General features: G+C 50.5%; 1 protein-coding gene across 2 annotated transcripts in view; it reads left to right on the forward strand.

Annotated features, from left to right (window-relative positions):
• cadm2b (cell adhesion molecule 2b) overlaps nucleotides 1-24907 on the forward strand; it is a 302946-nt gene that overhangs the window by 82707 nt on the left and 195332 nt on the right. For both annotated transcript variants that reach the window (XM_063050208.1, XM_063050209.1), the window contains exon 2: nucleotides 14686-14835. In XM_063050208.1, coding sequence (XP_062906278.1) covers nucleotides 14686-14835 — 150 coding nt within the window. The remainder of the gene's footprint in view (nucleotides 1-14685; nucleotides 14836-24907) is intronic.

Below are 24907 nucleotides of genomic sequence, written 5' to 3' on the forward strand. Positions count from 1 at the left end.
CCCAACACATGCTGCTCAAACTGCTGAGTTCGTCTGGAAGCTTGGAATTGTCGTGCCCATCTCCACCCACTCTCCTCACCCTACACCCAGTACCACTCCCACCCACCAACTGCCCACCAGACTCCATCCACCATCTCCCCTCAACTCCCCCTCCCACCATTTCCCCACCCCTGTCCTCCCACAATCTCCCCACCTCTCCCTCACCCACCATCTCCCACACCTCCCCCACCCACTATCTCCCCAACGCGCTCACCGCGCACCATAACCCCAAACCTCCACCTCCCATCATCTCCCCACCCGCCAACTCCCCACATCTCTCCCATCGACCCTCTCCACCCCTACCCCAACCATATCCCCTTCCCTCCCCCACCCACCATCCCTCCATCCCTCCCCCATCCACCATCCTTCCATCCCTCCAAACCCCACCCCACCCATCACATATCCTCTACACTCATGCCTCTACACCTGCCCCTCCCACCACTCCATCTTCACCCTTCCCTCTTTTCCTTTCGTCATCGACCATCTCCCCACACCCCTTGTAACCCTCACATTCCCCTCCCCCCACATAGATCAGCCCCACCCATCCACCTCTCCCCACACACATATCTCCCTGACCCACCCATCTGTCCACCCACACCCCTTGTAACCTTCACACTCCCCTCCCCCAACACATATCGCCTCCACCCATCCATCTCTCCCCACACCCTGGATGCCAGTGTGAAGCTCTGCTGCGGGTTCAATCACCCCTCCATCTGATCATCCTCCCCCTCCCCTGATCAACCCTCTCCCTTCCTCTGATAACCAGCCTCAGCCCGTCCCTCTGATCCCCCCTCCTTCCTGCCTTGAATACCCCTCCCCTCCCTCTGATCCCCCCTCCCCCTCACTCTGATCACCAGCCTCAGCCCCCCTCTGCTTACCCCTCCCCCTCCCTCTGATCACCCTCCCGCTCCCTCTGATTACCCCTACCACTCCCCCTCCCCTGATCAACCCTCTCCCTTCCTCTGATAACCAGCCTCAGCCCGTCCCTCTGATCCCCCCTCCTTCCTGCCTTGAATACCCCTCCCCTCCCTCTGATCCCCCCTCCCCCTCACTCTGATCACCAGCCTCAGCCCCTCTGATCACCCTCCCCCTCCCTCTGATCACCCTCCCGCTCCCTCTGATTACCCCTACCACTCCCCCTCCCCTGATCAACCCTCTCCCTTCCTCTGATAACCAGCCTCAGCCCGTCCCTCTGATCCCCCGCCCTTCCTGCCTTGAACACCCCCCTCCCTCTGATCCCCCCTCCCCCTCACTCTGATCACCAGCCTCAGCCCCTCTGATCACTCCTTCCCCCTCTCTGATCACCTTCCCCCGTCTTTTGATCACCCTGCCCTCTCCCTTTGATCACCCGTCCCTCCCCTCCCTGGGACACCACTAGACACAACCCTCCAATCCGAATGTACTCCCTTTACCACGACCCTCTGTTGACTTCCTCCAGTATGTTGTGTGTGTTACTCTGGATTTCCAGCATCTGTAGAATCTCCTGTGTTGATGACTTTCCCTTGTTCTACTTCGGTGCATGGATTTGATGGAAATCCATACAAGTTTTTCACTGTACCTTTTGTACGTGTGACACTAATAAACCATTTTACTAATTCACCAGCAATCGCCAGTCAGGGTTCAATTCCTGCCTCTGTCTATAAGAGTTTCTACGTTCTCCCTGTGACCATGTGGGTTTCCTCCGGATACTCCAGTTTCCTCGCACAGTCTAAAGTTGGGGTTAGTAAGTTATGGACATGTTATGTTGGCACCAGAAGTGTGGCTGTCCCAGGACGTCCTTGGACTATGTTGGTCATTGACTCAAATTATACATTTCACTGTGTGTTTCAACGTACAAATAAAGCTAATATTATTTTAAGCAACACACACAAAATCCTAGAGGAACGAAGCAGGTCAGGCAGTACCTATGGAAATGATTAAACAATCAAGAGATTGCTGAGCCTCTGGCTAGGATCTTTATGTCCTCGTTGTCCACGGGAATAGTATCGGAGGATTGGAGGAAGGCGAATGTTGTCCCCTTGTTCAAAAAGGTAGTAGGGATAGTCCGGGTAATTATAGACCAGTGAGCCTTACGTCTGTGGTGGGAAAGCTGTTGAAAAAGATTCTCAGAGATAGGATCTATGGGCATTTAGAGAATCATGGTCTGATCAGGGACAGTCAGCATGGCTTTGTGAAGGGCAGATCGTGTCCAACAAGCCTGATAGAGTTCTTTGAGGAGGTGACCAGGCATATAGATGAGGGTAGTGCAGTGGATGTGATCTATATGAATTTTAGTAAGGCATTTGACAAGGTTCCACACGGTAGGCCTATTCAGAAAGTCAGAAGTTATGGGATCCAGGGAAGTTTGGCCAGGTGGATTCAGAATTGGCTTGCCTGCAGAAGGCAGAAGGTCGTGGTAGAGGGAGTACATTCAGATTGGAGGATTGTGACTAGTGGTGTCCCACAAGGATCTGTTCTGGGACCTCTACTTTTTGTGATTTTTATTAACGACCTGGATGTTGGGGTAGAAGGGTGGGTTGGCAAGTTTGTAGACGACACTGTTACGTACCCCGTAACTAGGTTGCCAAACCAGCAGAAATGGACCACTTAGTTGGAATCTGGATTACTGGAACTAAGAAAGTTTTATTAAAGAAATAAGCAACACAGTACTCTAATCAAAAGGATATAAATGCAACAGTTTAGCAATGGTAAAACACACATGTACACAGAACTAGGATAATAGGATCAATCAAGCTCTATCGCAGTCTAGGGGTAAATGATCAGTTTCAAGTGACGCAAAGTTCAGTTCAATTTAGTTCAGTTCAGTTCGCAGTAATCGCTGTTGTGCCATTGGGGCGGGAGAAGAGAGAGAGCGAAAGCGAATGAATATTCAAAACGGATTCCAAACAGACCTTCGATATTCCTTGCAGTTAGCTTTCGGGCGAGCCCTTTGTAATGTCTTCTGAGGTCACCGACTGTGACCCCTCCGTTCCAGATACGATCGTTCTTCTGTGGTGAACCCGGCACCCAGGCAAGGACGGACACACACAGATCCCTCTGCTCCTCCACACTACCAAGTATCCTGCCACTTAACACTCACAACACGCTGGAGGAACTCAGCAGGTCGGGCAGCATCCGTGGAAATGATCAGTCAACAACGAATCCTGAGGAAGGGTTCCGGCTCGAAACATTGACTGATCGTTTCCATGGATGCTGCCCAACCTGCTGAGTTCCTCCAGCGTGTTGTGAGTGTTAAGTGGCAGGATACTTGGTAGTGTGGAGGAGCAGAGGGATCTGGGGGTACATGTCCACAGATCCCTAAAATTTGCCTCAGAGGTAGATAGGGTAGTTAAGAAAGCTTATGGGGTGTTAGCTTTCATAAGTCGAGGGATAGAGTTTAAGAGTTGCGATGTAATGATGCAGCTCTATAAAACTCTGGTTAGGCCACACTTGGAGTACTGTGTCCAGTTCTGGTCGCCTCACTATAGGAAGGATATGGAAGCACTGGAAAGGGTACTGAGGAGATTTACCAGGATGCTGCCTGGTTTAGAGAGTATGCATTATGATCAGAGATTAAGGGAGCTAGGGCTTTACTCTTTGGCGAGAAGGAGGATGAGAGGAGACATGATAGAGATGTACAAGATAATAAGAGGAATAGATAGAGTGGATAGCCGGTGCCTGTTCCCCAGGGCACCACTGCTCAATACAAGAGGACATGGCTTTAAAGTGAGGGGTGGGAAGTTCAAGGGGGATATTAGAGGAAAGTTTTTTACTCAGAGAGTGGTTGGTGCGTGGAATGCACTGCCTGAGTCAATGGTGGAGGTAGATACATTCGTGAAGTTTAAGAGGCTACTAGACAGGTAAATAGAGGAATTTAAGGTGGGGGGTTATATGGGAGGCAGGGTTTGAGGGTCAGCACAACATTGTGGGCCGAAGGGCCTGTACTGTGCTGTACTACTCTATGTTCTATGTTCAACGTTTTGGGCTGAGACCCCTCATCAGGACTGGAAGGGAAGGGGGAAGGTGTGAGAATTAACTGAGGAAAGGGAATAACGTTTTTATAGGAGATGGGGTGGAAATCAATAGCTTTGTAACAGATGTTGGTTAACAATTTGTTTCCAGAGATGGAGACAAAGAGAACGAGGAGGAAAGTATCAGAAATGGGCCGAGTGAATTTAAGAGCAGGATGGAAGTTGATAAAATGAATGAGCTCCGCAAGGGTGCAGGAAACAGCACAATGAAGAGTTGGGCAGCATTACCATGGAAAACTGTGAATATGGACTGTTCAAAGTGTCTAACGGAAAGGTAGGGACAGCTGAGCTCATATGGGTGCCAATGGTTACGAATGCCTCAAAACTGGAGAAGGGAGGAGGAGCCAAAGGAGAATTTGCTGAGGATGAGGACCAATTCTGCCAGACAGAAGAAGGTGATGGTGGAGAAGGAATTGCCTAGGTCTTCTGTTGAAAGAAAAGTATAGAACTTCGAGGGGTCTTGATGGTGGACAGAAGTGTATAGGGGCTGGACATCCATGGTGAAAATGAGGCAGCCAGCGCCAGGAAATTGCAAGTTAGTCAGCAGATTGAGGTCATGAGAAGTGTTGTGGATGTTGGTGGGAAGGGACAGGCCTGAAGGGGACAGAATGGAGTCGAGGTTTGAGGACAGGAGTTTGGTAGATCAGCAGCAGGCAGAGAGAATGGGCCTACCTGGAGAGTCAGGTTTGTGAATCTTGGATTGGAGCTGGAAGTGTGGGGTAACGGAACTATGCGTTTGGTGGTGGTGGGTGGGGTTTCTCCAGAATTGATGAGGTCAGTGATGGTTTTCTGATGTTCTGGAGTGGCATGAGGAGGTGTCTGAGAGTTGCAGCCTGGCCTCAGCAGGGGAGAAGTCAGTGTGCCATACTACAACAATAGTTTGATGCTAAGGTTGGGATTGGTACAGACAGAGTGGAGGGCAGTGCATTCAGAGCGGGTAAAATTCGAGGAGGAGAGAGGAGTGCTGAAGTCAAGACAGTTGACATTTTGTCAGCAACTCGAGATGAAAAGATCCAGAGCCGGCGGAGAACCAAGGGTTGGAGACAGAGGAGAGGTCATCAGGGCAGGGTGTAGAAATCCTGCCAAGAAAGTGGGCTTGGAGACAGAGGCAGGTGTAGAACTCACTGAGGTGCAGGCAAAGGGGATTAAAGGTAAGGCCCTCGCCGATGGCAGAACATTCTGCCTCACAGAGGGAAGGTCGCAGGGAATGGTGAAGATGCAGCACGAGTGAGAGCTGGGAATGGCGGCAGTGGTGGTGGGATGGGGGGAGAGTTGGTGGCGCCAGAGGGGAGAGGAGGTCTGGGGTGTTCAGGGAAGGTGGGGTGAGAGGAAGATAGAGGCTCCAATGACCCAAGAGGTGATGGTGGAACCTGAGGTGATAGGTAGAGCAGGAGGTGATGGTTGAAGCCAAGTGGGGTGGGAGAGGGCGAATGATGTAAGAAGCTGGGGAGTGATAGCTGGGAAAGATAAAGGGCTGGGGAAGAAGGAAACTCATAGGATCCCCCCCTCCCCCACCTAAAACCTTGACCTCCTTCCCCTCCCCTCCCACCTTCTTACTCTTGGCTTCTTCCCTCTTCCTTTCCAGTCCCGATGAAGGGTCAACTGTTTATTCATTTCCATGTGTATTGCCTGACCTGCTGAGTTCCTCCAGCAGTTTGTGTGTGTTACTCTGGATTTCCAGTAGCTGCAGAATTTTGTGTGTTTATAATCTTATTTTAATCTTGATCTTATAGATCTGTTGGCTCAAGGGCCTGTTTCTCTCCCGAGTGTCTCTATGACTCATTAGAAATCATAGGTTTGGAAGTCAGATTTTCCCAGAATGTTGTTGTCAGGGGTTTAATTGGAGAGTGAAACAAGCACTCTTACACTTTGTAGAGAAGTATAATTTTACCCTGCCGGCAAAGCTGTTTCTATTCAGCTTCTCTGCAGTCTGTCAGCCTCATGGACTGTAATACTGGCTTTGATTAAAGAGGCTTGGATTCCTCAGCCATGTTCTTCACAACGCAAAGACAATTAAATACACAAATCGACCAAAGCCTTTGCATTTACCTTGAAGTGTCATTGTTGTAATGCAGGCTGCTTCACAAATCAATCCACAGCCTGTTGAAAGCACAAGCAACTAATAAAAAAGAGAACTAATCGAGATTTACAGCAGATCTTTCCCTTGGTGTTTTGTACAAAGAGTAGATTGTCCATCACTGCTACACTCAACACTTCAGAAGAGCGGCTGTGCCTTGGTTGGTGGGAAGAACCGTCATAGGATACTTTCCCCGCAGTGTTTAAAGTGTATCCATGCCTACAGTCTGTTATCCTTTGTCTAATTCTGCAACCCCCAGAAATTGTAAAAACTCCCCTGCCTATTGTCTCGGTTCCACTCCTGTGCCTTTGATTTCCCCAGGCAGATCCTTTCCTGCTTACCTTGTTCTCCTGGAGGTCCTCGCTTGGATCTGTCCCAATCCAATTTTGACTTAGTTGGGATCAGCTCTGTGGAGATGGTCTGCTGCTGGAACAGTCCAAGTTCCTGGGCAGTGGTTGTCCTCCATCCCTGCCTGAATTCCTGTCGGATTCAAGCTATGGTAACAAGCAGTGGTCTGACCGACCAGCCTCTTGCTGCAGCCTAAGGGATTCATAGAACATAGAATAATACTGTGGCACAATACAAGCCCTTCAGCCCATGAGTTCAACCTTATAACCTACTCTAAGCTCAATCTAACCCTTCCCTCTTACATAGCCTTATCATCCCTGCACCTATCTAAGAGTTTCTTAAATGTCCCAATGTATCTACCTCTACCTCTGACATTCCCCTATACTTACCTCCAATCACCTTCAAATTATGCCCCTTGGTTTTTAACCTTTTCCACCCTGACTGTCTACTCGATCTATGCCTCTTCTCATCTTGTACCCTTCTATCAAGTCATCTCTCATCCCCCTTCACTCCAAAGAGAAAAGCCCTAGCTCACCCAACCTTTTCTCCAAGACATGCTCTCTAATCCGAGCAGTATCCTGCTAAATCTCCTCTGCACTCTCTCCAAAGCTTCCACATCCATTTGTGTCCACCTCCATGCTCCTGCACACCGTGACCTTGGCTGCTGTGTTGCTGTCTCAGCCCCAGTCACCTCCAGACTTTGTCCCATCCAGCAACATTCCAGTTCCTATCCTTGTTGTTTAACCCATCCCCTTGTCCATGTGTACTTCTACCCTTACAAACTTCTGCCAGAGTTATGACGATTCTTCGTCACGTCGCTCCTGGCAGAGGGTGCAGAGGAGGTTCACAGGAATCATCTTGGGAATGAAAGGGTTAATGTAAGAGGTGTGTACTAGCTGGAGTTTAGAAGAATGAGGGGGGATCTCATTGAAACCTATCGAATATTGAAAGGTCCACATAGAGTGGATGTGGAGAGAATGCTTCCTGTAGTTTGAGAGTCTAGGACTAGAGGGCATAGCCTCAGAATAGAGTGAAATCCATTTAGAAAAGAGATGAGGAGGAATTTCTTTAGCCAGAAGATGGTGAATCTGTGGAATTCATTGCCACAGATGGCTGTGGAGGTTGATAGTTTCTTGATTAGTTAGGGTGTCAAGGATGTGGTGATAAGGCAGGAGAATGGGGATGACAGGGTTAATAACAGTCTGATAGAATGGTGGAATAGACTTGATAGGCTGAATGGCCTTATTCTACTCATGTCTGGTAGTCTTATCATCTTCTGGCAAGTTGCCTCATCTCACCAGTTTCAGGTCTGACCCACACACAATGCAAGCCCAAACCACCTCACTATTTGCCACAGAGCAACCGGCGAGGGACCAGAAATATTGTCAGCATCCCGAAAAGCAAAGACCTCACTCACAGCGGACACAAATGGTGACACAACAGCACAGTTGCTGGTATAATGCTTTGTAGTGCAAGCGAGCAGGTTTCAGTTCCTGCTGCTGCCTACAAGGAGCTTGTATGTTCTCCACATGACCATGTGGATCCTCTCTAGGAGCTCCCGTTTCCCCCCACACTCCAAAGTCGTACGGGTTCGGGTTAATAAGTTGTTGGCATGCTATGCTCCACAACTTCCATCATCTCCAAAGGGATCCCACCACTAAACATATCTTTACCTCCCTCCCCCACCCACCGCCATTTTCCACAGGGATCACTCCCTCCATGATTCCCTTGACCATTCGTCCCACCCCACTAATCTCCCTCCCGGCACTTAAGCCTGCAAGCGGCCAAAGTGCTCTGCCTTCCCATTCACCTCCTCCCTCACCTCCATTTCCACCTCTGTCGTAAACTGGGGAACCACTTTATCGAGCACCTCCGCTCCACCCGCCAAAAGCGAACTTCCCGCTGGCCGAACGTTCTAATTCTGATTCCCATTCCCATTCTAACATGTCGGTCCATTGCTTCCTTTTGTGCCAAGATGAGGCCACCCTCAGGGTGGAGGAGCAACACCTTACATTACATCTGGGTAGCTTCCAACCTGATGGCATGAATATCAATTTCTTGTTCTGTTAAAAAACTTCCCTCCCCCTCCCCTCTTCCTCTATTCCCCACTCTAGTCTCTTACCTCTACTCACCTGCCTATTGACTCACCCTGATCCCCTTCTCCTTCCCTTTCTCCTATGGCACACTCTCCTCTCCTGTCAGATTCCTTCTTCTCCAGCCCTTTACCTGTCCCAGCCACCTGGCTTCATCTGTCACCTTCGAGCGAGCCTCCTTCCCCTCCCCGCACCTTTTTATTCTGGTGTCTTTCCCTGTCCTTCTCAATCCTGAAGAAGGGTCTCGGCCCAATACATTGACGGTTCATTTCCATCGATGCAGCCTGACCTGCTGAGTTCCTCGTTCCTCCAGCAGTTTGTCTGTGTGGCTGGAATGCTACACCGGTGCTGGAAACACGGCAACAGCTGCAGGCCGCCCCCAGCATTATCCTTGCACTGTGTTGGTTGTTGACACAAACAGCACATTTCACTGCATGTTTTGATGCTTCAATGTATGTGTGACATATAAAGCTAATCTTTCTCTTTATCAAATTAAATTGGCAAATTGTTTTATTATTGTCACCTGTCAAAACTTGTCCATAAGACCATCCGATATAGGAGTAGAATTAGCCCATTTTGGCCCACTGACTCCTGCACAGATTGAACCTGCAAATTAACCTTTAGGGAATCTTGCACAAAGACTCCCAAATTCCTTTGCGCCTCAGATTTTTATATTTCCTCTCCATTGGGAAAATAGTCAATCTTTAATTTCTACTACCAAAGTGCATGTCCATATACTTCCCAACACTGTGTTCCATCTGCCACTTCTTTGCCCATTCTCCTAATCTACGTCTTTTTGTAGCCTCTCTACTTCCTCAAAACTGCTTGCCCATCTACCTATAGGCAGACTTTGCAACAGAGCCACCAATTCCATCATGCAAATCATTGACAGATAAAGTATAAAGAATTGGTCCCAACACAGACCTCTGTGGAACACCACAGCCACCGACAGCTCCCTTTATTCCCACTCTTTGCCTCCTGCCAATCAGGAACTGCTTTATCCAGGAATCTTTCCTGTAGTACCATGGGCTTGTAACTTGTTAAGCAGCCTCATGTGTGGCACCTTGTCAAAGGCCTTCAGAAAATCCAAGTACACAACATCAGCTGATTGTCCTTTGTCTATCCTGCTTATTATTTCTGCAAAGAATTCCAACAGATTTGTCAGGCAAGTTTTTCCCTTGAGGAAACCATGCTGACTATGGCCTATTTTATCAGGTACCTGCAAGTACCCCAAAACCACATCCTTAACAATTGACCCCAACAGGAGGCCAAGAGTGCGAATAAAGGGGCCCATTCTGGTTGGCTGCCAGTGATTAGTGGTGTTCTATCAGGGTTGGTGTAGGGACCGCTTCTTTTCACGTTATGTGTCAACAATTTGAATGATGGAATTGTTGGCTTTGCGGTCAAGTTTGCAGATGATACGAAGAGAGGTAGAGGGGCAGTCAGTGTTGAGGAAGCAAGGTGTCTGCAGAAGCACTTTGGCAGATTGGGAGAATAGGCAAAGAAGTGGAAGATTAAATACAATGCTGGGAAGTGCTTAGTCATGCATTTTGGTTGAAGGAATAAAGGCATAGACTATTTTCTAAACAGAGAAAATTCAAACAAAAACTTTGCAAATGGACTTTGGAGTCCTTGTGGAGAATTTCCTGAAGGCTAACTTGCAGGCTGAGTCAGTGGTAAGGAAGGCAAATACAATACACTTGTAGTATTGTCAGTAATTTTGGGCCCCTTATCTAAAAAAGATGTGCTGACATTGGTGAGGTTCTGGAGGAGGTTCATGAGAATGATTCCAGGAATGAGAGGGTTAATGTATGACAATTGTTCGATGGCTCTGGGCCTGTATACTCTGGAGCTTAGAAGAATAAGGTGGGGGAGGGATCTCATTGAAACCTATTGATTATTGATAGGGTGGATGTGGAGAGGATGCTTCCTATGGTGGGTGAGTCTAGGACCAGACGGCACAGCCTCAGGTTAGAAGGACATCCATTTAGAGCAGAGATGAAAAGTAATTTCTTTCACCAGAGGGTGGTGAATCAGTGGAATTCATTGCCACGGACGGCTGTGGAGACTATGTAATTGTGTACATTTAAAGCAGAGGTTGATATGGTCTTGATTCTTAATAGGTTCTTGATTTATCAGGATGTCATAGGTCACGGGGAAAAGACAGGAGAATGGGGTTGAGAGGGATATTAAATCAGCCATGATAGACTGGCGAACCAGACTCGATGGGCCAAATGGACTAATTCTGCTCCTATATCTTATGACCAGATTTATTCTTCTTCTCTGGTCCGATGGGAAACATCCTCTCCACCTCCTTTCAATATTCGATCGGTTTCAGTGAGATCCCCCTCCATTCTTCTAAAGATCCCTGTCAGGGACGTCCACATTCCTTGATGTGGAAATATGTCGTGAAATGGTTGTTAGTTTCACTGTATGTCAGTACATGTGACAATAATTGATCACTTTACCTGGTCGTGGCAGTCTGCTGTGAGAAATGGAGAACTCATTTGATTCATTTCTTCACTGTTTGGAGACCTGGCAGCGATCAGGAAAGGTAGGCATTGCTGTATCTTTTTAACTAGTGAGAAGGTGTTGTAATTATCCATTGTATGCACATAACAGGGCCAAGGAGTTGGATTACAAGTCACATAACAGGCAAACCATGTTAGCTGGTCCATCTGAGTGAAAGTGGATGCAGGGAAGACACAACTCTGCTGCTAATGCGTTAGGTGTGATCCGGACACATCTAGAGTGGCTGATGATGTTTTGGTATGGCTGTACTGCTTGTGTACCTGAAGTGGACGGATTTAATGAATGATAATGATGTATTAGGCCCACTTCTCTGCCTCCAGAAATGGACCAAAATTACAGGAGCTGCTCTCTAGTTCAGAAGCAATTTCGGAATTTAGATCTAATTACGATCACACTGAGCACCATGTCCAATTCCCAACCCTTCTCATCCTCCTTAGCCATCTCCATGGACAATCACATTTGTCATAGGAGTTTAAAGTTGTGCAAAATACAATCACTTCAATTACATCTTTCTGTGAAAGCCTTGATTATATTTGCTGCTTCTTTTTTCCTCAGGAGCTCTTTCCCTTCAATAGCTGGTTAGGCAGTAGATATTACAGCCTCAGCAATTCAAATCACTGCTATATTGGGCATGAGGTAAGTTATGTGTGATGGGACAACGTAGATAGAGGGAGCTTCACTCTGTATCTAACTGTCCCTGCCCCGGGAGTGTGTGATGGGACAGTGTAGAGGGAGACCTACTCTGTATCTAACTGTCCCTGCCCTGGGAGAGTGCGATGGGACAGTGTAGAGGGAGCTTCACTCTGTATCTAACTGTCCCTGCCCCGGGAGTGTGTGATGGGACGGTGTAGAGGGAGCTTCACTCTGTATCTAACAGTCCCTGTCCTGGGAGTGTGTGATGGGATGGTGTAGAGGGAGCTTCACTCTGTGTCTAACTGTCCCTGCCCCGGGAGAGTGTGATGGGACAGTGTAGAGGGAGCTTCACTCTGTATCTAACTGTCCCTGCCCTGGGAGTGTGTGATGGGACAGTGCGGAGGGAGCTTCACTCTGTATCTAACTGTCCCTGCCCTGGGAGTGTGTGATGGGACAGTATAGAGGGAGCTTCACTCTGTATCTAACTCTCCCTGCCCTGGGAGTGTGTGATGGGACAGTGTAGAGGGAGCTTCACTCTGTAGTTGTTAACAGTGCTCGATCAGTCACAGCTTTGTTCGGTGTGCAAGGCTCACAGCAGATACACTCTGATGTATTCCTGCCCCCTCAGTGGTCAAGTAGCGGAAGCCAGCGAGTTCATTCAGTCCATTTTGTCTGCTTGTGGGTTCAGCTGGCTTTCAGCTCAACACCACTGCTCGAACCCTGGGCCACGTGGTTATTGAACTGAAGCTGGTGGCCCTGTTGCTTGTTTTCTGAGCAGGATGTCAGGGTAGCCAGCTGGGAATTGTGTGGTCAGTTCATAGTAGTGTATAACGGCAAAATCCATTGTGATTCAATTTTCTCATCCAGAGTAATGTAATTGTCATGAGTTTGATTCCATAAAGCTTTTTATTGTGGTCAGAGTTGGTTCCAAGGGCTGAGGTGTTTATCGGGTGGCCAGCCAGTGGGCCCGTTCCAGCCATTAGACTTCACTCACACAAATCCTACCCTGTTTTATTTCCCCTCTGTTCTTAGCAACTGTGCCCCCACTTGATTCGACTGCCCACCATCACACAGGAGCAATCCACAGCGGCCAGTTCCAGGGGGAACCCTCACCATTTCAGAGAGAGCACAGGAACTGTGTATACACACAGACAAATACAGACACCCACACATACACACAGACGCAGACACCCATACATACACACATACATCTCTGTTCGAAAAGGACGCCCCTCTATTCTAAAGCTGCATCCTCTGGTCTTAGACTCTCTACCATAGGAAACATCCTCTCCACATCCACTCTATCTGTGCCCCCTGGTCCTCGACTCCCTACTATAGGAAACATCCTCTCCACATCCACTCTATCTGTGCCCTCTGGTCCTAGACTCCCCCACTATAGGAAACATCCTCTCCACATCCACTCTATCTGTGCCCTCTGGTCCTAGACTCCCCACTATAGGAAACATCCTCTCCACATCCACTCTATCTGTGTCCCCTGGTCCTCGACTCCCTACTATAGGAAACATCCTCTCCACATCCACTCTATCTGTGTCCTCTGGTCCTAGACTCCCCACTATAGGAAACATCCTCTCCACATCCACTCTATCTGTGCCCTCTGGTCCTAGACTCCCCCACCATGGGACACACCCGCTCCACATCCACTCTATCCAGACCTTTCACTATTCAATAGTTTTCAGTGAGCTCCCCCCTCATTCTTTTAACCTCCAGAGAGTACTGGCCCAGAGCCATCAAACACTTCTCATAAGTTAACCCTTTCGTTTCTGAGATCATCCACTATCGGCTCAACCTGCGAGTTAACCTTTAGGGACTTGGCACGAAGGCTCTCATGTCCTTTTGCCTTCTTGAATCCCTGCAGTGCTTCCGGTGTGGGTGCCCCCAGGTACAATTGGGGGAGAGATCCAGAATTCAGACCCAGTGACAGGGAAGGACCAACTACCTATTTGCAAGTCAGGGTGGTGGGTGTCAGGGAACCTGCTTCACACCTCCCTCCCTCCCTCCACCCACTCACCTTCCTGCTCACCTGCTCTCACCTATCACTTACCAGCTTGTACTCGTCCCCCTTCCCCGACCTTCTTATTCTGGCTTTTCCCCCCTTCCTTTCCAGTCCTGATGAAGGGTCTCAGCCAAAAACATCAACTCTTTATTCTTCTCCATAGATGCTGCCTGATCTGCTGAGTTCCTCCAGTATTTTGTGTGTGTTGCTCTGGATTTCCAGCATCTGCAGAAATCTCTTGTGTCTACTCTCTGTGGCCACTTTATTGGGTATCTCTTCTACCTAAAAAAAGCAGCTGCTAAGTATATGTTCGAGGTCTTCTGCTGCTGTAGCCCATCCACTTCCAGGTTCAATGCGCTGTGCGTTCAGAGATGCTCTTCTGCACACCACTGTTGTAATGACTGGTTATTTGGGTTATTGTCACCTTCCAGTCAGCTTGAAACAGTCTAGCTATTCCCCTCTGACCTCTCCCATTAACAAGGCATTTTCGGCCACAGAACAGTCACTCACAGGCTGTTTTTTTTTTGCATTATTCTCTGTAAACTCTAGAGAATGTTGAGTGTGTAAATCTGAGGTGATCAGCAGTTTCTGAGATACTGAAGCCAACCCATCTGGCACCAACAATCAAAGCCAAGTAGATCACATTTCTTCCCCATTCTGATAGTTGGTCCGAACAACAACTGAACCTCTTGACCATGCCTGCATGCTTTAAGACATTGAGTTACTGCAACATGATTGGCTGATTAGACATTTGCATTAACGAGCAGGTGTACAGGTGTGCCTAATAAAATGTAAATATATCCTCGTATGTGTACAGCTGGACAGGACAGTTTAAATTCTGAACTGAGTAAGGAGGTAATGTGGTTTCAGGGCTACAAGTTCACATGTGGCGAGTCTCCGGTCTCACCCTCTCAATTTCTCTCTCCCTGTTGTTCACAGGCAGTCAGGCACAGTCCCCGCTGACCCAGAATGTGACAGCGGTGGAAGGCGGAACTGCAACGCTCACCTGCAAGGTCGATCAGAATGACAACACCTCCCTCCAGTGGTCGAACCCGGCACAGCAGACCCTGTACTTCGACGACAAGAAAGGTATGGGTGTGGAACGTCCAAAATCAGAATCCCAATCTCGTTTATTATCACTGACCTAGTTTGTAAAATCCTTTGTTTTCCGGCAGCAGGCCAGTTCAAAACATACAGTACTGTGCAAAAGCCTTAGGCAGATGGATATAGCTGGGACGCTTAGGACTGCACAGTACTGTAGTAATTTTATGTGTTGCACAGCCACAAAAGAAACTAATTTCATGACATCTGTGAGTGATGATAAATCTGATTCTGATATGGGTCTCTGTTGTGGACTGAGAGTGGGAAGGGAGCAGGGAGAGGGGAATCATGGTTGGGAAAAGGGGAAGGAGAGGGGAGGGAGTGGGAAGCACCAGAAAGACATTCTGTGATGACCAATAAAACAATTGTTTGGAATTAAGTGACCTTGCCTGGCACTCCTTCTCTGCCAACCATCCCAAACGCCTCCTGTGGTGCTGCACCCTCGCCATTCCCAACATCCTTTCCTCCTGCCAGATTTACAAACTCACTCTCTGCTCCACGTTGACAAATACAGTACTGTGCAAAAGTCTTCGGCACACTAGCGACATGTACACCTAAGAGTTTTGCCCAATGCACCGTAGGCCTTCTTAACCGCAGAGTCAACCTGCACAGCAGCTTTGAGTGTCCTATGGACTTGGACACCAAGATCCCTCTGATCTTCCACACTGCCAATAGTCTTACCATTAATACTATTCTGCCATCATATTTGACCATACAAAATAAGCAGCTACTTTTGAATTGTTGATTCTTAGGCTTCTGGCCTGGGCTTTGGGTTCCTGGCCTAGGCTTTGGGCTCCTTAAACTTGCCGGGTTTAGGGTTTGTGGGGATGAGGTCCCACTACCTATTAAGTGCTTCCAGAGATGTGCCTCTCAAATACTCAAATAGCCTCTAACAATCTCCTGGCTTACCACTGACAGGAGAAGGCAAAAGCAGGTCACTGGTGCCTTATAACCAGTCATTTCGGGCAGATGGGGCCCTCAGGCATGGTTGACAGCTCATCTAGGAGACCTCAATCCTCCACTGCCTTGTGGCTATACCCACTCATGGGGGAAGCTTCAGGAGTAAACCCCAAGTGGAAATCCAGAGCTGGATTGTTAAATTCAACTCCTGCGACGCTGCGGGTGCCAAACTGTATCGGTCTCTGCCGTTCCTGTGGATTCATCAGCGGCTGGAGAGGAGGGGCCTGCGACATGGGCAACAGTTCGCTCTCCATATCGTACTGCCTTGCATATCACGTAGACAGCTAGGACACATCATCTGTGATTGACCCCGACCAGTGGGGGTCCTCTAGGCTCCTGGTCCTGACCATATTGCCCATTCAGAGGTCCAGACAAAGGGACAGCCGAGGATTCTACCTGCCCCTCTCCCAGGGTTTTGTCCACGACTGTCTGTACCTTGGGGTATCCATGTGGGAGATTTCTGAGACCTGTGGACCCCATCAGGGACACGTTCGTCCTGGAGGGAGACGACTGTGTTGTAATTTGTATTTGCTGACTGTAAACAGTGTCAACAGTGGATTAGTGCAGTGGTGTAATAATATGATACTGTTATTGGTTTAATCCTAATTGGAAAAAAACCTTTGGCAAAGGGGAAAACAAAAGGCAGTCTCTCCTCTCAATGGGGAGCCAAGCCTGTGGGTCAGCGACTGACACCCACCCACCCTTTCTGGGTCCGACAGGTCAGGAGGTGTCCAGGACGAGGCAGCAGAGAGTGGATGAATGCTGGGGCAGTTGGCACTGAGGGAGAGAGACAAAGAGGGTAGGGGGAGGGAGAGAGGGTGGGGAGTGGGAGGGGATGTGTCACAGTGGGGGAGAGGCATTGGGAACGGACCCAAATGCAAGACAGACACTGCAGTACCAGGAACAGGAACAGACAAAACTAAATGACGGGACGGATGCAGACTAGGAGTAGGGACAGGAACACAGACTAGGCTAGGGAAGCAGGACCAGGATGAGGGACTGGGAACAAGGAGCTTGGGCGTGGACTCCGGGCCAGAGACTGGACATGGTCCCAGAACCTGGGTGTTGACTCGGGCTCAGAACCCAAAACCAGGCGAAGACGTGCGAGGCTCGGGTTCTTTGAGACTAGACGAGGACATGATGGGGCAAGGATACTTCAAGGCAACTCCTGGGCTCGACGCGGGACTCCATGACAGGATGAGAGGAAAGGGATGGAGGGTGGGGAGAAGGAGAAGTGAGGGGAAAGAGAGAGGGTGGAGAGTGGGAGAGGGGGTGGGGAGAGGAGAGGGTTTGGGGAGTGGGAGAGGGGGTGGGGAGAGGGAGAGAGGGTGGGGAGTGGGAGAGGGGGTGAGGAGAGGGAGAGTTGGGGAGAGGGAGAGGGATAGTGGGTAGTGGGAGGGGATGAGAGGACAGGGATAGAAGGTGGGGAGAAGGAAAGAGAGAGAGGTTGGGGAGTGGAAAGGAGTAAGAGGGAGGGTTAAGGAGAGAGGAGAGGATGGGTGGAGAGAGGAGAGGGTGAGAGGGTGGAGAGAGGGATGGGTGGAGTGAGGAGAGTGTGAGAGGGTGGGGAGAGGGATGGGTGAAGTGAGGAGAGTGTGAGAGGGTGGGGAGAGGGAGGGTTAAGGAGAGAGGAGAGGATGGGTGGAGTGAGGAGAGGGTGGAGAGAGGAGAGGGTGAGAGGGTGGAGAGGGATGGGTGAAGTGAGGAGAGGGTGGAGAGAGGGAGGGTTAAGGAGAGAGGAGAGGGATGGGTGGAGTGAGGAGAGGGTGGGGAGAGGGAGGGTTAAGGAAAGAGGAGAGGGATGGGTGGAGTGAGGGAGGGTTAAGGAGAGAGGAGAGGAATGGGTGGAGTGAGGAGAGGGTGAGAGGGTGGAGAGAGGGATGGGTGGAGTGAGGAGAGGGTGAGAGGGTAGAGAGAGGAGAGGGTGGGGAGAGGGAGGGTTAAGGAGAGAGGAGAGGGATGAGTGGAGTGAGGAGAGGGATGGGTGAAGTGACGAGAGGGTAAGAGAGAGGAGAAGGATGGGTGGAGTGAGGAGAGGGTGGGGAGAGGGAGGGTTAAGGAAAGAGGAGAGGGATGGGTGGAGTGAGGAGAGGGTGAGAGGGCGGAGAGAGGGAGGGTTAAGGAGAGAGGAGAGGGATGGGTGGAGTGAGGAGAGGGTGAGAGGGTGGAGAGGGAGGGTTAAGGAGAGAGGAGAGGGATGGGTGGAGTGAGGGAGGGTTAAGGAGAGAGGAGAGGAATGGGTGGAGTGAGGAGAGGGTGAGAGGGTGGAGAGAGGGATGGGTGGAGTGAGGAGAGGGTGAGAGGGTAGAGAGAGGAGAGGGTGGGGAGAGGGAGGGTTAAGGAGAGAGGAGAGGGATGAGTGGAGTGAGGAGAGGGATGGGTGAAGTGACGAGAGGGTGAGAGGGTGGAGAGAGGGATGGGTGGAGTGAGGAGAGGGTGAGAGGGTGGAGAGAGGAGAGGGTGAGAGGGTGGAGAGAGGGATGGGTGAAGTGAGGAGAGGGTGAGAGGGCGGAGAGAGGGAGGGTTAAGGAGAGAGGAGAGGGATGGGTGGAGTGAGGAGAGGGTGAGAGGGTGGAGAGGATGAGAGGGTGGAGAGAGGAGAGGGTGGAGAGAGGAGAGGGTGAGAGGATGGAGAGAGGGAGGGTTAAGGAGAGAGGAGAGGAATGGGTGGAGTGAGGAGAGGGTGACAGGGTAGAGAGAGGAGAGGGTGATAGAGTGGAGAGAGGGATGGGTGGAGTGAGGAGAGGGTGAGAGGGTGGAGAGAAGAGAGGGATGAGTGGAGAGAGGAGAGGGATGGGTGAAGTGAGGAGAGGGTGAGAGGGTGGGGAGAGGGAGGGTTAAGGAGAGAGGAGAGGGATGGGTGGAGTGAGGAGAGGGTGAGAGGGTGGAGAGAGGGATGGGTGGAGTGAGGGAGGGTTAAGGAGAGAGGAGAGGGATGGGTGGAGTGAGGAGAGGGTGAGAGGGTGGAGAGAGGGATGGGTGGAGGAGGAGAGGGTGAGAGGGTGGAGTGAGGGAGGGTTAAGGAGAGAGGAGAGGGATGGGTGGAGTGAGGAGAGGGTGAGAGGGTGGAGTGAGGAGAGGGTGAGAGGGTGGAGAGAGGGATGGGTGGAGAGTGGAGAGGGTGAAAGGGTGGAGAGAGGGAGGGTTAAGGAGAGAGGAGAGGGATGGGTGGAGTGAGGAGAGGGTGAGAGGGTGGAGAGGATGAGAGGGTGGAGAGAGGAGAGGGTGGAGGAGGAGAGGGTGAGAGGATGGAGAGAGGGAGGGTTAAGGAGAGAGGAGAGGAATGGGTGGAGTGAGGAGAGGCTGAGAGGGTGGAGAGAGGGATGGGTGGAGTGAGGAGAGGGTGAGAGGGTGGAGAGAGGGAGGGTTAAGGAGAGAGGAGAGGGATGGGTGGAGTGAGGAGAGGGTGAGAGGGTGGAGAGAGGGATGGGTGGAGTGAGGAGAGGGTGAGAGGGTGGAGAGAGGGAGTGTTAAGGAGAGAGGAGAGGGATGGGTGGAGTGAGGAGAGGGTGAGAGGGTGGAGAGAGGGATGAGTGGAGGAGGAGAGGGTGAGAGGGTGGAGAGAGGGAGGGTTAAGGAGAGAGGAGAGGGATGGGTGGAGTGAGGAGAGGGTGAGAGGGTGGAGTGAGGAGAGGGTGAGAGGGTGGAGAGAGGGATGGGTGGAGAGAGGAGAGGGTGAGAGGGTGGAGAGAGGGAGGGTTAAGGAGAGAGGAGAGGGATGGGTGGAGTGAGGAGAGGGTGAGAGGGTGGAGAGAGGGATGAGTGGAGGAGGAGAGGGTGAGAGGGTGGAGAGAGGGAGGGTTAAGGAGAGAGGAGAGGGATGGGTGGAGTGAGGAGAGGGTGAGAGGGTGGAGTGAGGAGAGGGTGAGAGGGTGGAGAGAGGAGAGGGTGAGAGGGTGGAGAGAGGGAGGGTTAAGGAGAGAGGAGAGGGATGGGTGGAGTGAGGAGAGGGTGAGAGAGTGGAGAGAGGGATGGGTGGAGAGAGGAGAGGGTGAGAGGGTGGAGAGAGGGAGGGTTAAGGAGAGAGGAGAGGGATGGGTGGAGTGAGGAGAGGGTGAGGGTGGAGAGAGGGATGGGTGGAGTGAAGGAGAGAGGAGAGGGATGGGTGGAGTGAGGAGAGGGTGAGAGAGTGGAGAGAGGGATGGGTGGAGAGAGGAGAGGGTGAGAGGGTGGAGAGAGGGAGGGTTAAGGAGAGAGGAGAGGGATGGGTGGAGTGAGGAGAGGGTGAGGGTGGAGAGAGGGGTGGGTGGAGTGAGGAGAGGGTGAGAGGGTGGAGAGAGGGAGTGTTAAGAAGAGAGGAGAGGGATGGGTGGAGGGAGGGTTAAGGAGAGAGGAGAGGGATGGGTGGAGTGAGGAGAGGGTGAGAGGGTGGAGAGAGGGATGGGTGGAGTGAGGAGAGGGTGAGAGGGTGGAGAGAGGGATGGGTGGAGAGAGGAGAGGGATGGGTTGAGTGAGGAGAGGGTGAGAGGGTGGAGAGAGGGATGGGTGGAGGGAGGGTTAAGGAGAGAGGAGAGGGATGGGTGGAGTGAGGAGAGGGTGAGAGGGTGGAGAGAGGGATGGGTGGAGTGAGGAGAGGGTGAGAGGGTGGAGAGAGGGATGGGTGGAGAGAGGAGAGGGTGAGAGGGTGGAGAGAGGCAGGGTTAAGGAGAGAGGAGAGGGATGGGTGGAGAGAGGGAGGGTTAAGGAGAGAGGAGAGGGATGGGTGGAGTGAGGAGAGGGTGAGAGGGTGGAGAGAGGGATGGGTGGAGTGAGGAGAGTGTGAGAGGGTGGAGAGAGGGAGGGTTAAGGAGAGAGGAGAGGGATGGGTTGAGTGAGGAGAGGGTGAGAGGGTGGAGAGAGGGATGGGTGGAGAGAGGAGAGGATGAGAGGGTGGAGAGAGGCAGGGTTAAGGAGAGAGGAGAGGGATGGGTGGAGAGAGGAGAGGGTTAAGGAGAGAGGAGGTCAGGTAGTGTCTGTGGTGAAGAATAGTCAACATGGATTTGTTGGCCAGTGAATCTAATTTCAGTGTGGGGTTGTTTGAGACAGAGTTTACAAGCACTTGGAGAAGCATAGTCTGGTTAGGGATAGTCACCATGGCGTTGTGAGGGTCAGATCATCCATCACAAGCCTGCTTGGGTTATTCGAGGAAGTGATAACACAAGGGAGAGCAGTGGATGTGGTGTAGATGAATTTGAGTAAGGCATTTGACAAGGTTTCCTGTGGTAGGCTCATTCAGAAAATCAGAGGACACGGGGTCTAGAGAAACTTGGTGACATGGATTCAGAATTGCTTTGCCCACAGAAGGCAGAGGGTAGTTGTGGATGGAGTGTGTTCTACCTGGAGGTCGGTGACCAGTGGTGTTCTGCAGGGATCTGCTCTGGGACCCCTGCTCTTTGTGATTGTTATAAATGACCTGGGTGAGGCACTGGAAGGGTGGGTTAGTAATTTGCAGTTGATAGGAAGAATGGTGGAGTTGTGGATGGTGTCGCAGGTTGTCTAAGTTCACAACGGGACACTGACAGGATGCGGAGCTGGGCTGAGTGGAGGCAAATGGAGTTCAATCTGGCAAGTGCTGGAGGAACTCAACAGGCCAGGCAGCAGATATGCAAAAGAGTGCAGTCAGCGTTTCAACCAGAGACCCTTCAGCGGTAGAGAAAGAGAGACGAGGAGACAGAGCTAGGAGGTGGGGATGGGGAGGAAGAAACACAAGGTGATAGGTGAAACTGGGAGGGAGAGGGAGAGGGAGAAGTAAAGAGCTGGGAAGTTGATTAATGAAAGAGATACAGGGCTGGAGAAGGGGGAGTCTGATAGGAGAGGACAGAGGCCTCGAAGAAAGAAAAGGGGGAGGAGCACCAGAGGGAGGCAATGGATGGGCAACATGTTAAGGTGAGAGAGGGAAATAGGAATTGGTGAAGTGGGGGGGGCATTACTGGAAGTTTGAAAAATCGAGGTTCGTGCCATCATGTTGGAGGCCACCCAGACAGGATACAAGGTGTTGTTCCTCCAACCTGAGTGTGGCCTCATCATGACAGTAGAGAAGGGCATGGACTGACATGTCGGAATGGGAATGGGAAGTAGAATTAAAATGGGTGGCCAATGGGAGATCCCAGTTTTTCTGATGGATGGAGCATAGGTGCTTGGCAAAGCAGTCTCCCAATCTACGTTGGGTCTCACTGATACACAGGAGGCCACACTGTGAACATGGGATATAGTATTTGACCCCAACAGACTCACAGGTGAAGTTTTGCCTCACCAGGAAGGACTATTTGGGGCCCCGAATGGAAGTGAGGGAGTAGGTGTAGGGGCAACTGTAGCAGCTATACCTCGACTCAGTTTTATCCCCTTTGATTCAGTCCCTTCATACCTACATCCATGACACCTCATACACTCTGGATCGTTTCAATGATTTCAAGTTCCCTGGCCTCCTTCATTTTATTTTCACTATGGATGTCCAGTCCCTGTACACCTCCATCCCCCACCAGGAAGGCCTCAAAGCTCTCAGTTTCTTTCTGGACACGAGACCCAACCAGTGCCCCTCCACCACCACGCTCCACCGTCCGGCTGAACTTGTCCTCATTCTCAATAATCCCTCCTTCAGCTCCTTCCACTTCCTTCAAACAGAAGGTGTAGCTATGGGCACTTGCATGGGTCCCAGCTATGCCTGCCTTTTCGTTGAGTACGTGGAACAGTCCAAGCTGACACTGGTATCACTCCCCAACTTTTCCTACGCTACATCGACGACTGCATTGGTGCTGCTTCCTGCACCCATGCAGAACTTGCCAACTTCATCAACTTTGCCTGCAACTTCCACCCTGCCCTCAAATTTACCCGGTCCATTTCCGACACCCCACTCCCTATTCTCGATCTCTCTGTCCCTATCTCTGGAGACAGCTTATCTACTATGTCTATTATAAACTTACTGATTCTCTCAGCTACCTGGGCTATACCTCTTCCCACCCAGGTACTTGTAGAAAGTCCCTCCCGTTCTCTCAATTCCTCCATTTCCACCGCATCTGCTCTCAGGACAAGGCCTTTCATTCAAAAACAAAGGAGATGTCCCCTTTCTTCAAAGAAAGGGGCTTCCCTTCCTCCACCATCAATGCTGCCCTCAACCGCATCCCTGCCATTTTGCGCACGTCTGCCCTCACCTCATCCTCCTGCTACCCTACTAGGGATAGGGTTCCTCTTGTCCTCACCTACCACCCCACCAGCCTCCTCTTCCAGCACATAATTCTCCGTAACTTACGCCATCTCCAGTAGGATCCCACCACCAAGCACATCGTTCCCTCCCTCCCCCCTCCACTTTCTACTTCCCACAGGGATCACTCCCCATGCAACTCCCTTGTCCATTCGACCCTCCCCACTGATCTCCGTCTTGGCACTTATCTTTGCAAGCGGAACAAGTGTCACACCTGCCCCTGCACCTCCTCCCTCACCGCCATTCAGGACCCCAAACAGTCCTTCCAGATGAGGCGACACTTCACCTGTCAGTCTGTTGAGGTCACCCTATGTTCAATTTGGGTAGTCTCTCTCCTGGATTTCTCAAACTTCCAGTAATTGCCCCCCGCTCCCCTTCACCAGTCCTCATTTCCTTTTCCCTCTCTCACCTTCTCTCCTTGTCTGCCCATCGCTTCCCTCTGGTGCTCCTCCCCCCTTTTCTTTCTTCCATGGCCTTCTGTCCTCTCCTACCAGATTCCCCCTTCTACAGCCCTGTATCAATAATTTCCCACCTCCACCGTTGAGCCCAGGTACCTCGATAAAGACACTGAAGCTTCAGGAAGCACGTTAATAGCCTGGTACATGAGCAGCAGTCACGCTGGTTATTATCTGGGCCTCAAGCAAAGGCTGATTGAAGTGTGCATAGGGGAAGAGTCCTCAGTCTTAGTTGTTAAAATGTGAGCTAAAGTGTTTTTATGAAATGTGAAACCTCGGTATGATTGCAGTTCTGTTGTCACTAAGCTGCTGGTTGTTTGTTATTTTTATCCCGACGCAGTGCTTGATAACAAAGCATTGGGTAAACGAGGAGGGAGCTGGAATCAGATCTACTTCTGCTCTAATTTCAACACCCTCACACACACATTTCATTGGAACCTGTTTACTTGTGCGAACTCCTGACAGGAACCTTTTCCGTCAACTAATCCAGGGCTTAATAAGACCATAAAATCATAAGATATAGGAGCAGAATTAGGCCATTTGGCCCATCATGTCTGCTCCAGCATTTCATCATGACTGGTCCAGTTTTCCTTCTCAGCCCCGATCTCCTGCCTTCTCCCCGCATCCCTTCATGCCCTGACCAATCAACAATCTATCAACCTCTTCCTTAAATATACATAAAGACTTGCCCTCCACAGCTGCCTGTGGCAAAGAATTCCACAGATTCCCCACTCTCTGGCTAAAGATACTCCTCCTCATCTCCATTCTAAATGGATGCCTGTCTATTCTGAGGATGTGTCCTCGGATTGTAGACTCTCCCACCAGAGGAAACAAAGTCTCCACATTCACTTTATCAAGGCCTTTCGCCGTTTGATAGCTTTCAATGAGATTGCCCCTCATTTTCCTGAATTGCAAGGAGTACAGGCCCAGAGCCATCAAACAGTCCTCATATGTACAGCATTTCTACACTTTAATATTGCAGTCTTTCTGACCGGTTTTACAGCTGTTTGGATGGGGATTTGGCTGGTACCCTGTAGGTAACCCAGCCGCCGACATCAATAGTGAACTGGACTATTCACCATGGATTTCCAGTATTTTGCCCGTCAAATTTGGGTCTGAGGCTGTCTTTCCAGCTAAAGACCATGTAGACCAGGGTTTCCCAACCTTCTTTAAGCCATGGGCCAATACCATTAAGCAGGAGTTCTGTAGACCCCAGGCTGGGAATCCCTGATATAGAACCACAATGAATGGTAGAGACAAGGAGATTGGAGAGTTTGAGTTAATTCTATTTCCTCTCAATGAGATTTCCTGCTGGTGCCAGAATATAACTGCTTTAGTGAAAGTAGAATTATGTCAGAAGAGGCACCACAGCAATATAGCAGTAAGCGTGAGGCTACTACAGCTCGTGGTGTTGAAGTTTTGAGTTCTATTCTCGCATCTCTGTAAGGAGTTTGTATGTTCTCCCCAT

The sequence above is a fragment of the Mobula hypostoma genome, chromosome 6 (assembly GCF_963921235.1).
Source record: "Mobula hypostoma chromosome 6, sMobHyp1.1, whole genome shotgun sequence".
Classification (NCBI taxonomy): domain Eukaryota; kingdom Metazoa; phylum Chordata; class Chondrichthyes; order Myliobatiformes; family Myliobatidae; genus Mobula; species Mobula hypostoma.